This window comes from Molossus molossus, unplaced genomic scaffold, assembly GCF_014108415.1.
Source record: "Molossus molossus isolate mMolMol1 unplaced genomic scaffold, mMolMol1.p scaffold_m16_p_11, whole genome shotgun sequence".
NCBI classification, from domain to species: domain Eukaryota; kingdom Metazoa; phylum Chordata; class Mammalia; order Chiroptera; family Molossidae; genus Molossus; species Molossus molossus.
This window is the reverse complement of record NW_023425346.1, coordinates 43112519-43127876: the sequence shown is the minus strand read 5'-3', so window position 1 is coordinate 43127876 and position 15358 is coordinate 43112519. Positions and strand designations below refer to the sequence as shown.

The 15358-nt window shown below is 33.3% G+C and overlaps 1 protein-coding gene across 7 annotated transcripts in view; it reads right to left on the bottom strand.

The window, feature by feature from the left end:
* PSMD14 (proteasome 26S subunit, non-ATPase 14) overlaps positions 1–15358 on the bottom strand; it is an 89641-nt gene that overhangs the window by 19395 nt on the left and 54888 nt on the right. For all 7 annotated transcript variants that reach the window (XM_036254733.1, XM_036254734.1, XM_036254730.1 and 4 more), the window contains one exon: positions 2784–2891. In XM_036254733.1, the coding sequence (XP_036110626.1) occupies positions 2784–2891 (108 nt within the window). The remainder of the gene's footprint in view (positions 1–2783; positions 2892–15358) is intronic.

Here is a 15358-nt window from a genome sequence, read left to right as displayed (position 1 = left end):
CTTTCAGGTTATTTCAGTTCCTCTGGTTAATCTTTAGAGTAGAGCTTTATAATTTTGTTGGTATAACAAATGTAAAACTAGTACACAATCCGCACAGTAAAATAAACTTCAAAATCAATCACCACCTAAATTATTTATATTTCTGTATTCACAAAATAATACAAAATCTCATATATTAACAAAAAAGTCTATAGTATAGGCATTATACTTTTTCCTCTCTACTAGGATTATTAATGGCTTCTCTTATTTAAAATACGAAAGTTAATATAAACTTTATTAGCTTTGTCTTGTGGTAGTTATTTCAACATTGTTATTCGTGGTTTAAAAATCACATTTTCTAAAAGCAATATATGTTTCACTGTAGAAAGTTTAAGAAATATCTGGAGAAGGAAAAACAAGGAAAAAAAAAAAATCCTTCTACCCAAAGATAAGTGATACTAACATTTTGGTGTAAATATATAGGCACAGTTTATAATATATAGTTTTGCAACTTGTATATCTTATTTTAAATCTTTTTCCTACTTAATATATTAGAAACTTTCCTTAAATTATTAAATACCATCATCCAATAGAATCATAATTTTTTACTACTACTACTATAGGAATAACAGTAAAAAAGCCAGCCTTAGGAAAGCATAGTGACCACCAGCATAAGTGCTGAAGGTTGCTATTGGGTCTCTGACTCCACTACCTGACAGATGGTTTAGGAGCAAAACCCATCTTAACACGAATTCATTTTCTTTCTAAATAAAAAACATGGCTTTTGTGAAGAGCTTCTGATCCCCGAGTTAAAAATTCTGCTGACATGTATTAAAATTCTATTATGGCTATTACTGTTCATGTTCTTCTGGGTTGCTTTCTTTGTAGCTTGCCTTAAAAAACTTAAAAATTGCCCTGGCTGGCTTTGCTCAATGGTTAGAGCATCGGCCTACGGACTGAAGGGTCTCAGGTTCAATTCCCACCCTGGTTGGGGTTGTGTGGGAGGAAACCAAGTCATGTGTCTCTCACATCGATGTCTCTTTCTCTCTCTCTCTCAATCTCTGTTTCTCTCCCCCCTGTCCCCACTCTATCTGAAGATAACTGAAAACACATCCTCAGGTAAGGATTAACAACAACAGCAAAAAGAAAACTATTAAATTGTTTTAAGGTGTAGCTTTATTCTGTTACTTTTTGGCTTAACCCCATTTTGAGTGTTTAGTATTGAAATTGTCTTAATATTGTAAAGCACCCAGATATATGTCATTCTGATGGGCGCTATATAAACTGTGAAATAAATATATTTACAAATTTTAAATGGAAAGCAAAACAAACTAAAATAAGAAAACCAATGATCCTGTAGTTGTTATATACTATATACACAGGTCTTTTTCAGTTTGGAACCTGCTTTATAAGGTCCATCTTAAGTCACAGACTGTAAGTTAGGTCCAAAAAATAAAAAGCGGGCAGTATAGAACAGAAAGATTTTTAACATCGACTATACTGAGTTTTTAAGGTTAAAAGGCAGTGTTTAAATTTAAAAGATGAAATCTGCAACAGGTGGCTGTTGACTTGCAATTAGTGAAAACTTCTGGCAGAAACATACCATGAAGTAATCACAATGTTCTTAGATTGTGAGATGCTACTTAACCTTTTGCAAAAAAAATAATGAAGTAGTATGATGTTATGGGGGTTTACCAGAAAGGTCATTATCACAAGCTAAACAGGTCCAATAATATATTCTCTTGGAACATGCAAGCATGGGCTTGTCTGTACCCAATCAAAAACACTGGTAGCTTATTTCATACTCATTATACTTTGCAGTTTTCCCTGACTTACAAAAAATCATTTTTCAAAAGCAACACCTCGAATCCTTTGAAACAAAACATTTCACTCTGATGAAGATTTCAGATGAGTGACTGTTACATAAGTAAATGTCAAAAAGTACAGTTATCAAAGTATAACAAAGGCTTAACCATGGCTAACTATTAAAGCCACAACTCCCCAAAGACAATGGTATGACAGCACAAGGTTTCAGAGGGAGAACAGCAATAGCTACTATAAAGTCTTTGTCCTATGTGTTCTATTTAACCAAACATGGTATTTCTGTCCTTTTAATTAATCTTCAGATTAATTGCTTCAGAGAAGCAATTAACTATATAGACACAGGTTGTAGTACATTTAAAAACACATTTAAAATAATTTTTGCAGACTACAAAGGTTTGTGTAAAAACAATGAGGCATGTAAATGATACAAAGAAAACATAAATCACTCAGGAGGATATTAAGTGTCTGAATAACTGTAACAAGTGTGGTTGACATCACTTCAAACAAGATAAAAACTCTAATCAAAGGTAATATCTAGATGTGTTTTGTAGGATATGTTTTAAAGGTGCAGATTAAACAGAAAAAGTAGAAAATTTTAAGTACTGTTTGCTGCTATGAGAAATGTCTACTAACCAATTATGAATGACACCTAATGCACTCCACCCGAAACTCCTATTGATCTTTTACTACTAATGTTAACCATGCAAAGCCATAAGTTATCTCAAGATAAAGGCTCTACTATGCTCCCCAAAAAGGTGTCCTTAAACTATTAGAAAAGTTTAGACTTTACTAAAAACTGACTCACATAATAAGCAAATCTAACTTACTTTTGCAACAATACTTCATAATCTTTTAAAGCACAAGAAAAATTAATTGTAAACAAATTAAAATGCTAAATATTAAATCTTAGAATGGTCATTTATAACAGCTTTTAAAATGTAAAACACAGTTTTTAACACATTAACAAATATAGGCTTTACCTGGATAGATGGCTTGTTTAAGTGACCCAGATTTGAGGTTGTTTGTCTTGGTTCATGTCCTAGGACCATCATATTAGCATTGATCAATCTGAAGGCATCAATAACAACCTGTAAAAACAAGGTGTCAGGTCAATTCTTTTTTAAAAAGCAAGTGATGATGCCAAGCAACAGTGGACAAGGCATGATCAACTTGCATCTGTTTCTGGCCTATTTCCAGAAAATCATTTAATTATAATATTAATAAAAAAGAACCTCCTGCTGACTGTGCCATCAGCACACCACCCTCATTCTTGTAATGTAAAGTGACACCAATTATTGCAATTTTCATGAAGCAGTAAGGAAAAATATTAACTTTGCATCTTTATTATTGAAATAAGTCATTACTAAACTTACACCAAACAGCCTCCATTGGTGTGCATATGTTTGTCACCTAAATTTTACCTAATCAAAATGAATGACAAAGAGAAACTAAAACTGAAAGTGAGCACAAGCTAAGGGACCACATCTAAAGCCCAGCCCTGTCACATCAATTATACCACCACAGTACTTGAAATGACAACAAAATTACAACCAGCAAGGCACTTGCTCCATGTATTCTCTTCTAGTCAGATACCTTTTACTTCTTGTGACTATAAAAGACTTTATACCTTGTCTGATGGCCTTAAGTGTCCAAGCCACTGCCAAAAATAGGAGGCACAACAAAAGAAAACCAAGGTCATCTGTGCTTTAAGCCAGGAACATGGTATAGAATGACAAAGTGCTAAGTTCACAGTAAAGAAATAACAATAGGTATCCTCTGTACTAAGTGTATGCAATATTTCTGTATATGGTTCATGGTTCATATTCTTACATGACACAATGTCATCTGTTAGCTCATATATTAAGAGTTTTAACAAGAATCACATACTCTTATATTGTTTTTCTGTTCATTACCATGGATTTGAAAGAACTCATTAAAGCTCTTAAATGTTGTGAAGTTTTAAGTAAAGCACTAGGACTTTAAGACAGATGCCTCTTTCAAGGAACTGAAATCACTTGCTGAGAGAATAAACACAATACACTGATCACATAAAGCAGGATAATATAGTATTTCCAAATTTGTCTTTAATAGTGTTACACAACTGGGATATATCAACATTTTAAAAGCTATTGCAAACTAGACTGGTTCTCATTTGTATAACTATTACTTGAGAATACCAAGAAATTAAAATAAAATTTATATTCAAGTTAAACCAACTGAAATCTAATCAAGCCTGATGTTTGTAATAAGCATTACTACATGCTGTATGCTAAAGATTTAAAGACATAAAGAAAACAAAAATCACTCTTTCTAAAAGCTGCCACAAAGGGTCAACAGTATCAAAGAGTACAAGCTTAAACCACAGCAATATGACAAGTGAGTCAATATAAGGCCTCTGTCCACTCTGGTAGCCCAAACAAATAAAGAATAAAAAATAAATCAACTTTGAATTTTGCTTTTACTTCTAACAGTTTGAATTTCCCCAAAGATTTCTCTTGCCTCAAAATAAAAACAAGTATCCCCAGAACATGCATGATTTAATAGTTTTTGAAAACTCTTTTTTTTTTTTTTTTCCCAATAATTTTTCTTTGTTGATTTTAGAGAGAGAGTAAGGGAGAGAGAGAAACATCGGTGAGAGACATCAATTGGTCGCCCTCTGCATGTTCCCCACTGGGGATTGGGCCCCACAACCTGGGCCTGTGCCCTGACTGGGAACTGAACCGGTGACTTGGTTCATGGGTCGATGCTCAACCCCTGAGCCACAGCAGCTGGTCTTCTTTCTTTTTATCGATTACAATCCAGACTTAACTTTCACATTTATATATAAATAAGTATGGCCTAGGTTTACACCTCTTCCTTATACTTACAAATGCTTCTAATTGTGTTTTTCTATAAAGCAACAATGAAAATAGGTACTAAGCACAACCAGTGTGGCTAAGTGGTTGAGTGTCGACCCATGCACCAGGAGGTTGCCGGTTCGATTCCCGGTCAGGGCACAGGCGCAGGTTGTGGGCCCGATCCCCAGTGGAAGAGGCGGCCAATCGATGTTCTCTCATCAGTGTTTCCATCTCTCTCTCTCCCTTCCTCTGCCTATAAAATAAATAAATGAATAAATAAATAAATGAATGAATGAATAAATAAATGTACTAATATCAGACATTATAATACTTTAAAATAGTTGTTTAAAGTTGTCTAACATTTTCTACTAAAAAGCACATAAAATAAGATAAAATTAAAATATAGCCAAAATAAAAGTGACTATTTTGACAGATAGATGTACAACCTAAATAAACACAGAATTAAGAATTGCTACCCTTACTATGAGTGGTAGATATTAAAGAGCAAAGTATCATTTTGGTCCAATTGTTTTTAAGATTTTAGTAAAATCATTTGTAGAGGAAAAAAACAGTCTACAAAACCATGAAACTTCTACTTTGTATCACAACAAAATGCCTGAATACGTTTTATTTATATTGAACACGTTTAAACTAAAACAGAAGATAGCTACTTTACATGCAAAAATCTCTGTAATATTTCTCTAGACTATTATAAGCAGGTGTGAAACTTAAAAAAGAAATGAAAATTCTACCTAAACAGATCTCATGACCAGTCAAAAATAAATCTGAATAAAATTTTTAATTCTATTAAAAAGCTAAGAGAAAAATTCAACAATTTAATATACTGATCAATTAATAAATGATGGCCTATGTGAAATGACATGCTTAGATGGACCATTCCTGAGTCGCAGTATGATAACCAACAGAAAATGAATACTTTACACTAAGATTAAAGGAATGTGCTGCCATCACTATAGCAACTGTCTTAAGGAAACTAACATGTTCAACAACCTGCAGACCAAAATTAGATTTAGTACACAATGAAAGTATAAATATGGCAATACAGTCTACATTTAAATTCTATAAAATTTTATAATTGCTTTTTGTGCTGTGAGAATAAGTGGGTTTCTCCTTTAAAGCAACTTATCAAAATAGACTCATTAATGTCCAGTGCACTAATGAGCAGTGGGTAAAGAAGGTGTTAATTACGCCACACTAAGATTCAAGAAAAAGCCCTAGTGAGCACTTGGAGGTGTGTACAAGTTGAAGGCGTTTCTCCATGTTTATGTATTTACAGCATGATGCAATAGAATGACAGCAAAGTGGTCACTCCATGGTTAAGAATGGAAAGCTTAGATACAATATACTGAACAAAGAACCCCCAATTCCCAAGGATTAATTAAAGCATTGGGGACAGGGGGGAACAAGGGAAATAATTCATTTTTTGGAGCTATATGAATTTTCTAAAGAGTTTGTTTTAAAGTATATATACATTAAACCAATTCAGTTTATGTCTTATAAATCCAAACAGGAATTTAGCCAAAAAAACTACATAAAAACTATCTTCTTAATATGTAATAAAAACTTGCAAGCTAAAGTATGAAGAATATTTTCAGGAACATGATGCTATACTTTTATAATTCCCTTCCATGGTGAAGTCCTACACACCACATTGAATCTCTATTCACCAGCCTAATCATTTAATTTTTTTCTGGTACAAGTGCCTTGAGACTTTTCAGAGGTCACTGCAACAGTAGACAGCTTATAACAAAACCATTAGCAGTTTGGCTAGCTTAGGGAAACCTCTTACTTTCCTTTTTTGTTTATTATCACTGCATGAATCTGCAGCATATGATAGTTTATAATTTCTCAGGCTTGTTAAATTCATGTTAAAGGTCTGTTTTCTTGTTGAATAAATTTTGTTCATATAATGCTGCCTATTTCATACACTCAGTCTTTAATAGCACCTTTGGTCTATGCGCAACTCACAGATCAAAACAGAGGACTAAAATAGGGGTTGATGATGCTATTTACATGTGTGATTCCTGCTGTCTTCTTGTTAGTAGCTTTAATATAATAGAAGACCTTGTCTGTTTTGTAATTAACACATCTTTACTGGAGAGATATTTGGAAGTGATTGCTGTGAATATACTGGTTAGTAAAATAAACACAATCACACACCACTTTCTGTTATCAGACAAATTTGTGAATTGTACACATTATATTCCAGATCAACAAACTGTGATATAACAGCCAAGTAGAAGACACATATTTATATAACCCTTTATTTTTCTGAAAATATGTATTCACTCTGACCTTGCAAATATAATTAGCTTGTGGGATGTGCAGATTTCAGTACCATGGTTGCTTTACTAATTGCAACTCTTGGAAATAGACACTAAATATTTGGAAGCTGCCAATACAAAATAAAAACTACATCTTTTTTGTACATCTGTCTTAGCTTATAAAAGCAAAATAGTTTTAAAAACAATACTGTGTTCCATATTTATTCCACGCACACCCAAGGGTCAAGGACCTATCATTTCAATTTAATAATGAATATGGTTTAGGACTCAAAATGAATTATTTTTTAATTCAGCTTAATCCATATTTTTGGCTTCCTTCATGAGTATAGTACAGTTTATCCAATATGCTATTTATTTTTAAATTCAGTTTTCATATCAACTGCTAGGTCACTGAAAGACTAAACTAAATTTCTAAAGCACCAATCTATAGTTCCCAATTTTTACATTCAAATGAATCTATTTGTTAAGTAAAGTTCTTAAAATTAGTTTAATACAAAGATGTTTGAAAGAAAATACATAAGCACTTCTGGCAGTAGTTATATACTTAAAGAAGAGCTGCCTTTGGCATGGCATTTCCACTTGTACTTTATTGAAGTCAATGACTATGGGAAGTGTTTATATATAAACTGAACTAGAATAATATTTTTTAAAGCTTGAAAAAAAGTTTTAAGACCTCAAAATCAATGTCAAACACCAGAAAAAGGAAAAAGAGTTAAATTCGGTTACCAGTTAAGTTACATTTTTAAAATCATACAACCTACCATCGCATAAAATAAGTCTCTGAATGACTATAAAAACGCTAGGTGTGGAAAGAAAAGCAACACCCCATATCAAACATCCTTTATCACCTAGAAATGACCTGTTATCAACTGCTTAGACTCTTTCCAGATTCTTTAAAAATTAAGGGTGCATGTGACCTGGGAAGTACTGCTGGGGTTTGTGACCATTTCGTTACTTCTGCTGCCATGCACTGCCAGACATCTACAAGAGAAAAACATCTTATGTCTCTTGTAAGCCCACAGCATAAAAAATTCAAAGAAATCTTACTTTTTATGCCATTTCCAATGAAAAGCACTAAGAACTAAAACTGACTCATGCCAAATGCATATCACTGAATTGCTATGATTTCTTAGTCTCAAGTTTGCAACACGCAAATTATTTATAAAATGTCAATTTTAGCTCTGGAAAAGAAATTCCTATGTGTATGTACATTTTCTTTCTTCATCCTTGGAGAATTGCTTACTGTAGCTAGAGATCTGTAGTACAACTTCAATATATTGGGGGGAAAGTAGGATGGGGAGTAACTAGCATAATGTACTTTTTTTTCAAGTGAAGATGTGCATCAAAATTCAAACAGAAAAGCCACAATTTTTGAACATACATGACTTAATGAAAACAAACTGATCTTTATAAACTAGTATGGCAAAAGGTAATTAGACATTTTCAGATTCATAAAGCTTTGTTTAAAAACATATAAGTAAGTCTTCTAGTTTGGCATGATTTTTTAGTGTATGCAGTAGTCAAATCTGATATAGGTGTTTAAATGCTTGACACTCTGCTGTCAGAATCCTGCCTAAGTTAGAATTCTAGCTCTAGCACTTGCTAGGCTAAGTGATCTAGTATAAGATATTTAACCTCTCAATGTCTCCATTTGTACATGAATGACACCTCACAGAGTTGGTCATTTGATTAAATAAAATAATACATGTGTACCTGCGTCATAGTTCCTAGTGTTGGTAAGTGTGGCAGTCATGGAGTTGCCCACCTCAGATTTCCTTTCAACAGAACTTGCTGTGGAGAATACAGCTGACTCACAGCCTCTATATGATGCACCTTTAGGTCCTCTGGGGGTTCACCCCAGGTTATGCTTCCTTTGGGCTGCTCCCAGCCAATGACTACGCAGTAGGAATACTAGAACCTAGCCATTCCTGCCAAATAAGGGATTCCCCTAAAGGGAAACTTTGCCTCAAGGACTCCCCATCAGTCCGGCTGAAACTTTTTTAGAAATATGCTGCAGTCTAATGCTCTTCCTACAAAGTTCTACCCTTTCTCTTCCATAGGACTACATCTGTACTACTGTCTGAGGGGGTCCTCTTTATGCATCACAGGTGTTTCCCCTTGTAATCTCTTACATACCCAGTCCCATTTTGGCATCTGCTTCTGGAAACACACAAAGTGACACAGTAAACAAAGCAGAAGACAGCTACTGGAATACAGCACTAAAGTTAGAAAAAAGCTATGTACCTCAAAAACCAAATCAGAATTATAAATCTGGCATCCACGAACACTTGGCATATGAAAACATCAAAATGAATTAGGGAGAGATATTTAAGGGCATATAACTTCTTTAGGAAAATTCCTAATTAAAATAAAAGCAGTATGCAGTTATACTGAATATTATCTCTTTTTAAAAAGGACAATTTCTTTTCTATATTGTTGTTGTTCTCACTAAGTTCCTTGAAGTTTTCTCACTAAGCTCCTTGAATCTAAAAATCAAAATACATGAACAAGCAGAACAGAAACAAACTCATAGATAGACAGAACATTTTGACAGAAGCCAGGAGGGAAGGGAATTGGGGGGATGGGTGAAAAAGGTGAAGAGCTTTAGAAGTACAAATTAGTAGTACAAATCAGTAGTTACAGTGTAGTCATGGGGGTGTAAAATATAGCATAGGGAATATAGTCAATAATATTCTAATAACTATGTATGGTGTCAGATGGGTATGAGATTTTTCAGAAAGATCACTTAATAGGTTTTATAATGTCTAATATATTCGTGTATGTTAACTATAATGGGAAAATAAAACATGATTATAAACAAAAGACAATATGCCTAAAATCTTAACACTCCTGAAAGATAGGTATTTCTAGACATATATGTGACAAGTAAACAGTGAACTTTAAAATGAATTCCTCAGGGGACTATTCATGAGCTACAGGAGACTATCATCTCTGGGTCACAGGTCTGATATCAACACAGAGTATCAATTCTACCTGGTGGCTACTCAGTCAGCCTACATAAAGTGAATGGGGTCCCCATTCCTTTCTAGTAAACAAACTAAAGCAAGACAAGTGGTATGCTCACTTACAGTTCCAAATAAAGTAAAGGAATAAAAGGCTCTAGAGACGAAGAGCTGGGACTTGACTATGTCAGCAAGGACAAAGAAAGGGTGAATAAGGGGAATCAAAGACTTACATATATTTGTTTTGCTTTAACATCACCTTCAAAGAAAAATGCAAATATATCTTTCAAATAGCTATCTCTCAAAAGACAAGGCCATTTTCGTAGGAAAAATATGTAAAGGTCAATCGCTTTTCTAAATATCACTTTTACCTAGGTTTATTGGGCTTATTAGTTAAATGCCTCTATAGAAATTATCTTGTCTAATTCTCTCAACAATTAAGAGGTAGATATTAATATTCGCAATTTATGGATAAGGAAACTGAAAGTCATCAGAGGACTTGAATAAATTAAATGAGATAACACAACCAGTAAGTGATACCACTATGATTTGTTACATACACAGCATGCCAAAACCAGTACTCTTCATCACTAAGCTATTTGATGTAACAGTTATCCTAACACAAAAGCAAGAAAAAACTGCTATTAGATTTAGTTTCTTAACAGCAAGGTTTGAGTCTTATTCACCACTGAATATCCATTTCCCAGTAGAGTACCTGGCACACATAATATGGTGCAGAATAGATATCTGTTGAAATAAAACATTCCAAGAAAGCATTTGGGGATATTATTTTATATATAGTTTTACTATTCATGTTTATTTTCCCTTCCAAAAAAAGAGACATTCATTATCTATGAAGAAAAAAAAAATCTAATCATGAGCTTTATAAAATACACACTTCCCATTTCCTCAGTATGAATTCATAAAAAAACTCTTTTATGGCATACTGAACTGAAAAACTCAACATCACAAAGCACTGGCTTGTATTTAATTTAGAATAAAAACCACATAGAATAAGGGTATCTGAAATGTAGAAAGTGTCAGAGGACATCTACTAATCAGCTTACCAGCAGTCGAAGAATAATCACTGAGGAATCAACTATGATTTAGAAGAAAATTTACCATTGTAGTAAAATATACTCTCTTCAGGAAATTACAATGGTAATAACATATTAAAATTGCCAAAACTAAGTTTCAGGTCCAGAAACATCCTCATACTTAAGAGCTAATGTCAAGTGATTTGAACATGATTTTAAATAATATATATGCGCTATGAAAAGGCCTCTTATACAGTCACATTTCTATTTGCTGGTACAACACTGGCATTAAGGACAAGGAGTAGATGTGACTCTTCTGTGTCTCCATTGTAATAACTTGCATAGAGTGGTGGTCACAAAGTGTCTGTTGAATGAATGACCAAAGATTAGACTGGGGAAAGAGAAGAACCGAAGAAGCAAAAGAATGAATAAGTAAAGTTCTTAGAGATAATGGGACATTGATTTAAAGGTTTTCCTTTCTCTTTACTGAAACAGCTGGAATCAAATTATCAGAAGCACAGTTGTATCACTCAAAATGCATAGCAAGTAGTAAATAACAGTAAATTAGCTCAGAGATTGTATTATTAATATAGAAGCTCTAAATTAAAAGAACCACACTAAGAAATATTAAATTTATATATAACATTTATCCTTCTTAGAATTGTAAACATAAAATTCCTTTAACATCCCAGCTAACGATTTCTGATTATCTTAGCTAAATGTTATAAACTATCAAGTTTGTCAGGGGTAGTATGGGTATATTAACACCTAAAATATTTTCTTAGCTATCCTCACAGATTAAATCTAACAGAATTATAAAACTTCAAACTGGTAACAAGAGAAAACAGAAAGCAAACAGAAGATAATATAGTAACTAAAGTTGTTCCAAGAGTTGGGTGGACAAGCTCACAGAGCTACATTAAAAGTGCAAATATAATTAAAAAAATTTTTTTTTCTCTATTGAATTTAGAGAGAGAGAAACGTCGATAGGAGAGAACATCGATTGGCTGCCTCCTGCATGCCCCACACTGGGGATTTGGCCTACAACCTAGGCATGTGCCCTGAATCAAACTGGCAACTTCTTGGTGCATGGATCAACACTCAACCACTGAGCCACACCAGCCGGATGAAATAGAATTTTTGTGTCCTATTTTTCTCTTTCAATCTGGAAAACTTGATGAAGAAAGGGCATGTGTGTACGTACAATTTGATATTAGGACTATCCAGCTCTAATTGACCCTTATGGGATGGTGATAAAAAAAAAAAAATCTTATAAGTAACAGCTATTCTAAATATCTTACACTACTTTTAGAAGACAAATGACATGTTAGACTCTAGCTCTGATTACACACAGTTCAAATTCATCAAGGCTAATGTCTATGAACAAACTGACTCATTGACCTTGTCAATTCATGCATTTAATAAACAACCCTATGACTGCTAATGTATAAAAATTACTTACTAAACCTCATAAAAGTAACTGCAGTTTTTTTATATGCTGAAAGCCAAACTGATAACTGACCACTGATAATACATTTATTCCTTGATTTTATTTTATAAACGTTTATGAAAAAAACTACTTTTGCCAGACAACATATAAATTCCAGGATATGAAAACATTTCACCCCGGAAGGGGCCCCAATTTTGTGGGGAAGATAACACATAAACAGATGAATAAAACACAAAATGATTTTAATTGTAATACATTTAATCACTTGAAAGGCCAGAATTTTAATGTAACGTATTCATTTTCTTCTTCATTAGCATGCCCCAGAGAAATATGCTAGAAAACAGTAATTGCTCAATAAAAATGAGCTGAATCAGAAAAGCATTCCTAAATTCATCAGGATGTAAAAATACAAGAAGGGAAAGTTTTCATTTCTTTTATAGTCATTACCTTCATTTTACTAAAATGGGCAAGTTAGTAATTAATTTATAGACTTGTTCTCAACAAAGTTTTCAGAGATATTCACATTTTTAAATATGCTACTGGTTAATTCTTTTAAGTATAAATTATTTTAACATTCAGAATAATAAAATGCCATTTACTGCACACCTCCTATTACGGCATTGCTAATCATTACATATGTCATTCCATAATATTCACAATATCATAATAGTTAAAATCCTTATTTTATAGTTGAGAAATCTGAAGCTCAAAAAGATTAGGTCACTTGCTCAAGGTATTGCTGTAAAGAAGATATAAAAACGGAATTCTAATGCAGGCCTGATCCCACACCCTGTGCTCTTCATTACTCTATGTCCTCCCTAAATGATATGTTTTTTAAATAAAAAGCTAAAACAAAACTATTAGTCGAGTACTTTAAAATCGCCACCACCTTAAAACTTTCCAATACAAAGCTTATTAGTAAATACAATATTTGCCCCCTTGCCCTGAAAAAGACATAACCTTCTAGATAGCTGAAAATAAAAGGTAAGATCTTTTAACATTCATTCCTTAATTCTTTTCTCCTGTATTTGTATTTATTCTTCAGAGCCCCATCTTTTTTTTGTAAATCGTTAATTTTAAAAAAAGTAACAACAAAAACTATTTATTTTACATTCTTATACATCTGTGAAAGAAGAATTCACAAAGAGGTAAGTACCACCTGGAATGGTATTGTTCCTACATTCTTCCCCACAGGTACAAGCTCTTTTCTGAGTGATGTCCTGTCTAACCCTCAAAGATCAGTCCAAGTTTTATCTACTTTGTGCAGCCTATATCCATTTCTCCCTTCTAATTTAATTTGCATTTACTGTTTGCTATACAAGTACTTTATTGCATATTGGTACATACAAGTTTCCAAATAAGTTATTTGTTGAATTATATCTATCTCTAGTAACCAATTTAATACTTATTTTATAGAAACAAAGCAGTATCAGTATAATTTGTATTCTATCAGTATGCAATGTAAGATTATCGGCATATAATTGGCATAATATTACCTGGCTCACTAGTAATACCAAATGTATATGACTCATTTTCTCAAAGACACACAGACCATTTTTCTTTATGTGGTACCCCAGAATTGTTAGTATACAGATACATTGGGTATACTTAAGTAATAGCTGATGGTGAGTTGATCTGCGACTAGATAAATATCACCTTTACAAAAGTCCATTGAGCCCTGGTTGATGTGGCTCAGTTAGTTGGACATCAGCCTGTGCACCAAAAGGTTGCTAGTTTGATTCCTGGTAGGGGGGCATGCAGGAGGCAGCAGATCGATGTTTCACTCTCATATTGATGTTTTACTCTCACATCGATGTTTCTCACTCTCCCTTCCTCTCTCTCTACGAGTCAATACAAATACATATTTTTAAAAGTCCAATGGCCAGGCCAGTGTGGCTCAGTGGTTGAGTATCATCCCATGCACCAAGAGGTCAATGGTTCAATCCCCGGTCGGGGCACATGCCTGGATTGTGGGCTTCTAGCTGTCTCTCTTGCGCTCTCTCTCTCTCTCTCTCTCTCTCACTCACACACACATATTTTTAAAAGTCCATTAAATATTTCTGATTAAATAAAACATTTTCAAGAAAATCAAGACTTATTTGGATTAAAAGGTTATTAGTGTTTTGTTTTGTTTTTTTAATGTTTTCAAAATAGAGAACAGACACAGAGATTGTTAGGAGTTAGCAGTAACATATGAACATTTTACTGACAGGAATCCTGACAAGAAAATTAGTTTTTAAAAGTAGTAATAGTTGTTTGCTAGTTTTATGACTTTGTACAAAGTGACCATTCCTTTTGCCCCAAGGAAAGAATATAGTCATATTACAAGTTGAATTAACTACTAAATTTGCTGCTGGATCAAGTCCCAGTTGTGAGCTGAATATACAAGATAACAAAACATTAAGCTAGAGGGTGCCATGTGCCACTTGAGAACTGAGGTTTAAAATATTTGAATGTGTATGTTTTACAAAAACTAAAACAGAATCATAAAATCTACTTTACTGGTAAGTTTGGAGTAGAGCTCTCCATTTTAATTGTTACTATCATTGATTTTCACCTATATGATTTTTAAACATTTACAGAATTACATAATATATGAAGTGATATAGAGTGTTTATCATATTATATACTTGATTATTTATGTTGGTCTCAATGTTTGCCCTCAGTACGTCCCAAAAGCTAACAGGGATGAGTCTAAATTTTTAAAAAAAAATGAATAGAACAAATAGGATATGAGAAAAAAAATTAATATATAAAACCTACTATAAGAAGACAGAGAACTACTGAAAACTTATGAGAAAATGTGTAGCTTCTTTCCCTGACTAATGCTGAAAGGAGTGATACCTATCTACTTAAGTTAAGAGAAGTTCTTGTGATGACCTCTGGTCCTCTGCTACTGTGATGACCTGAGTCACTCTAATGATATCATTCATAACTGCCTACTTTAAAGAGCAAGTAAAAC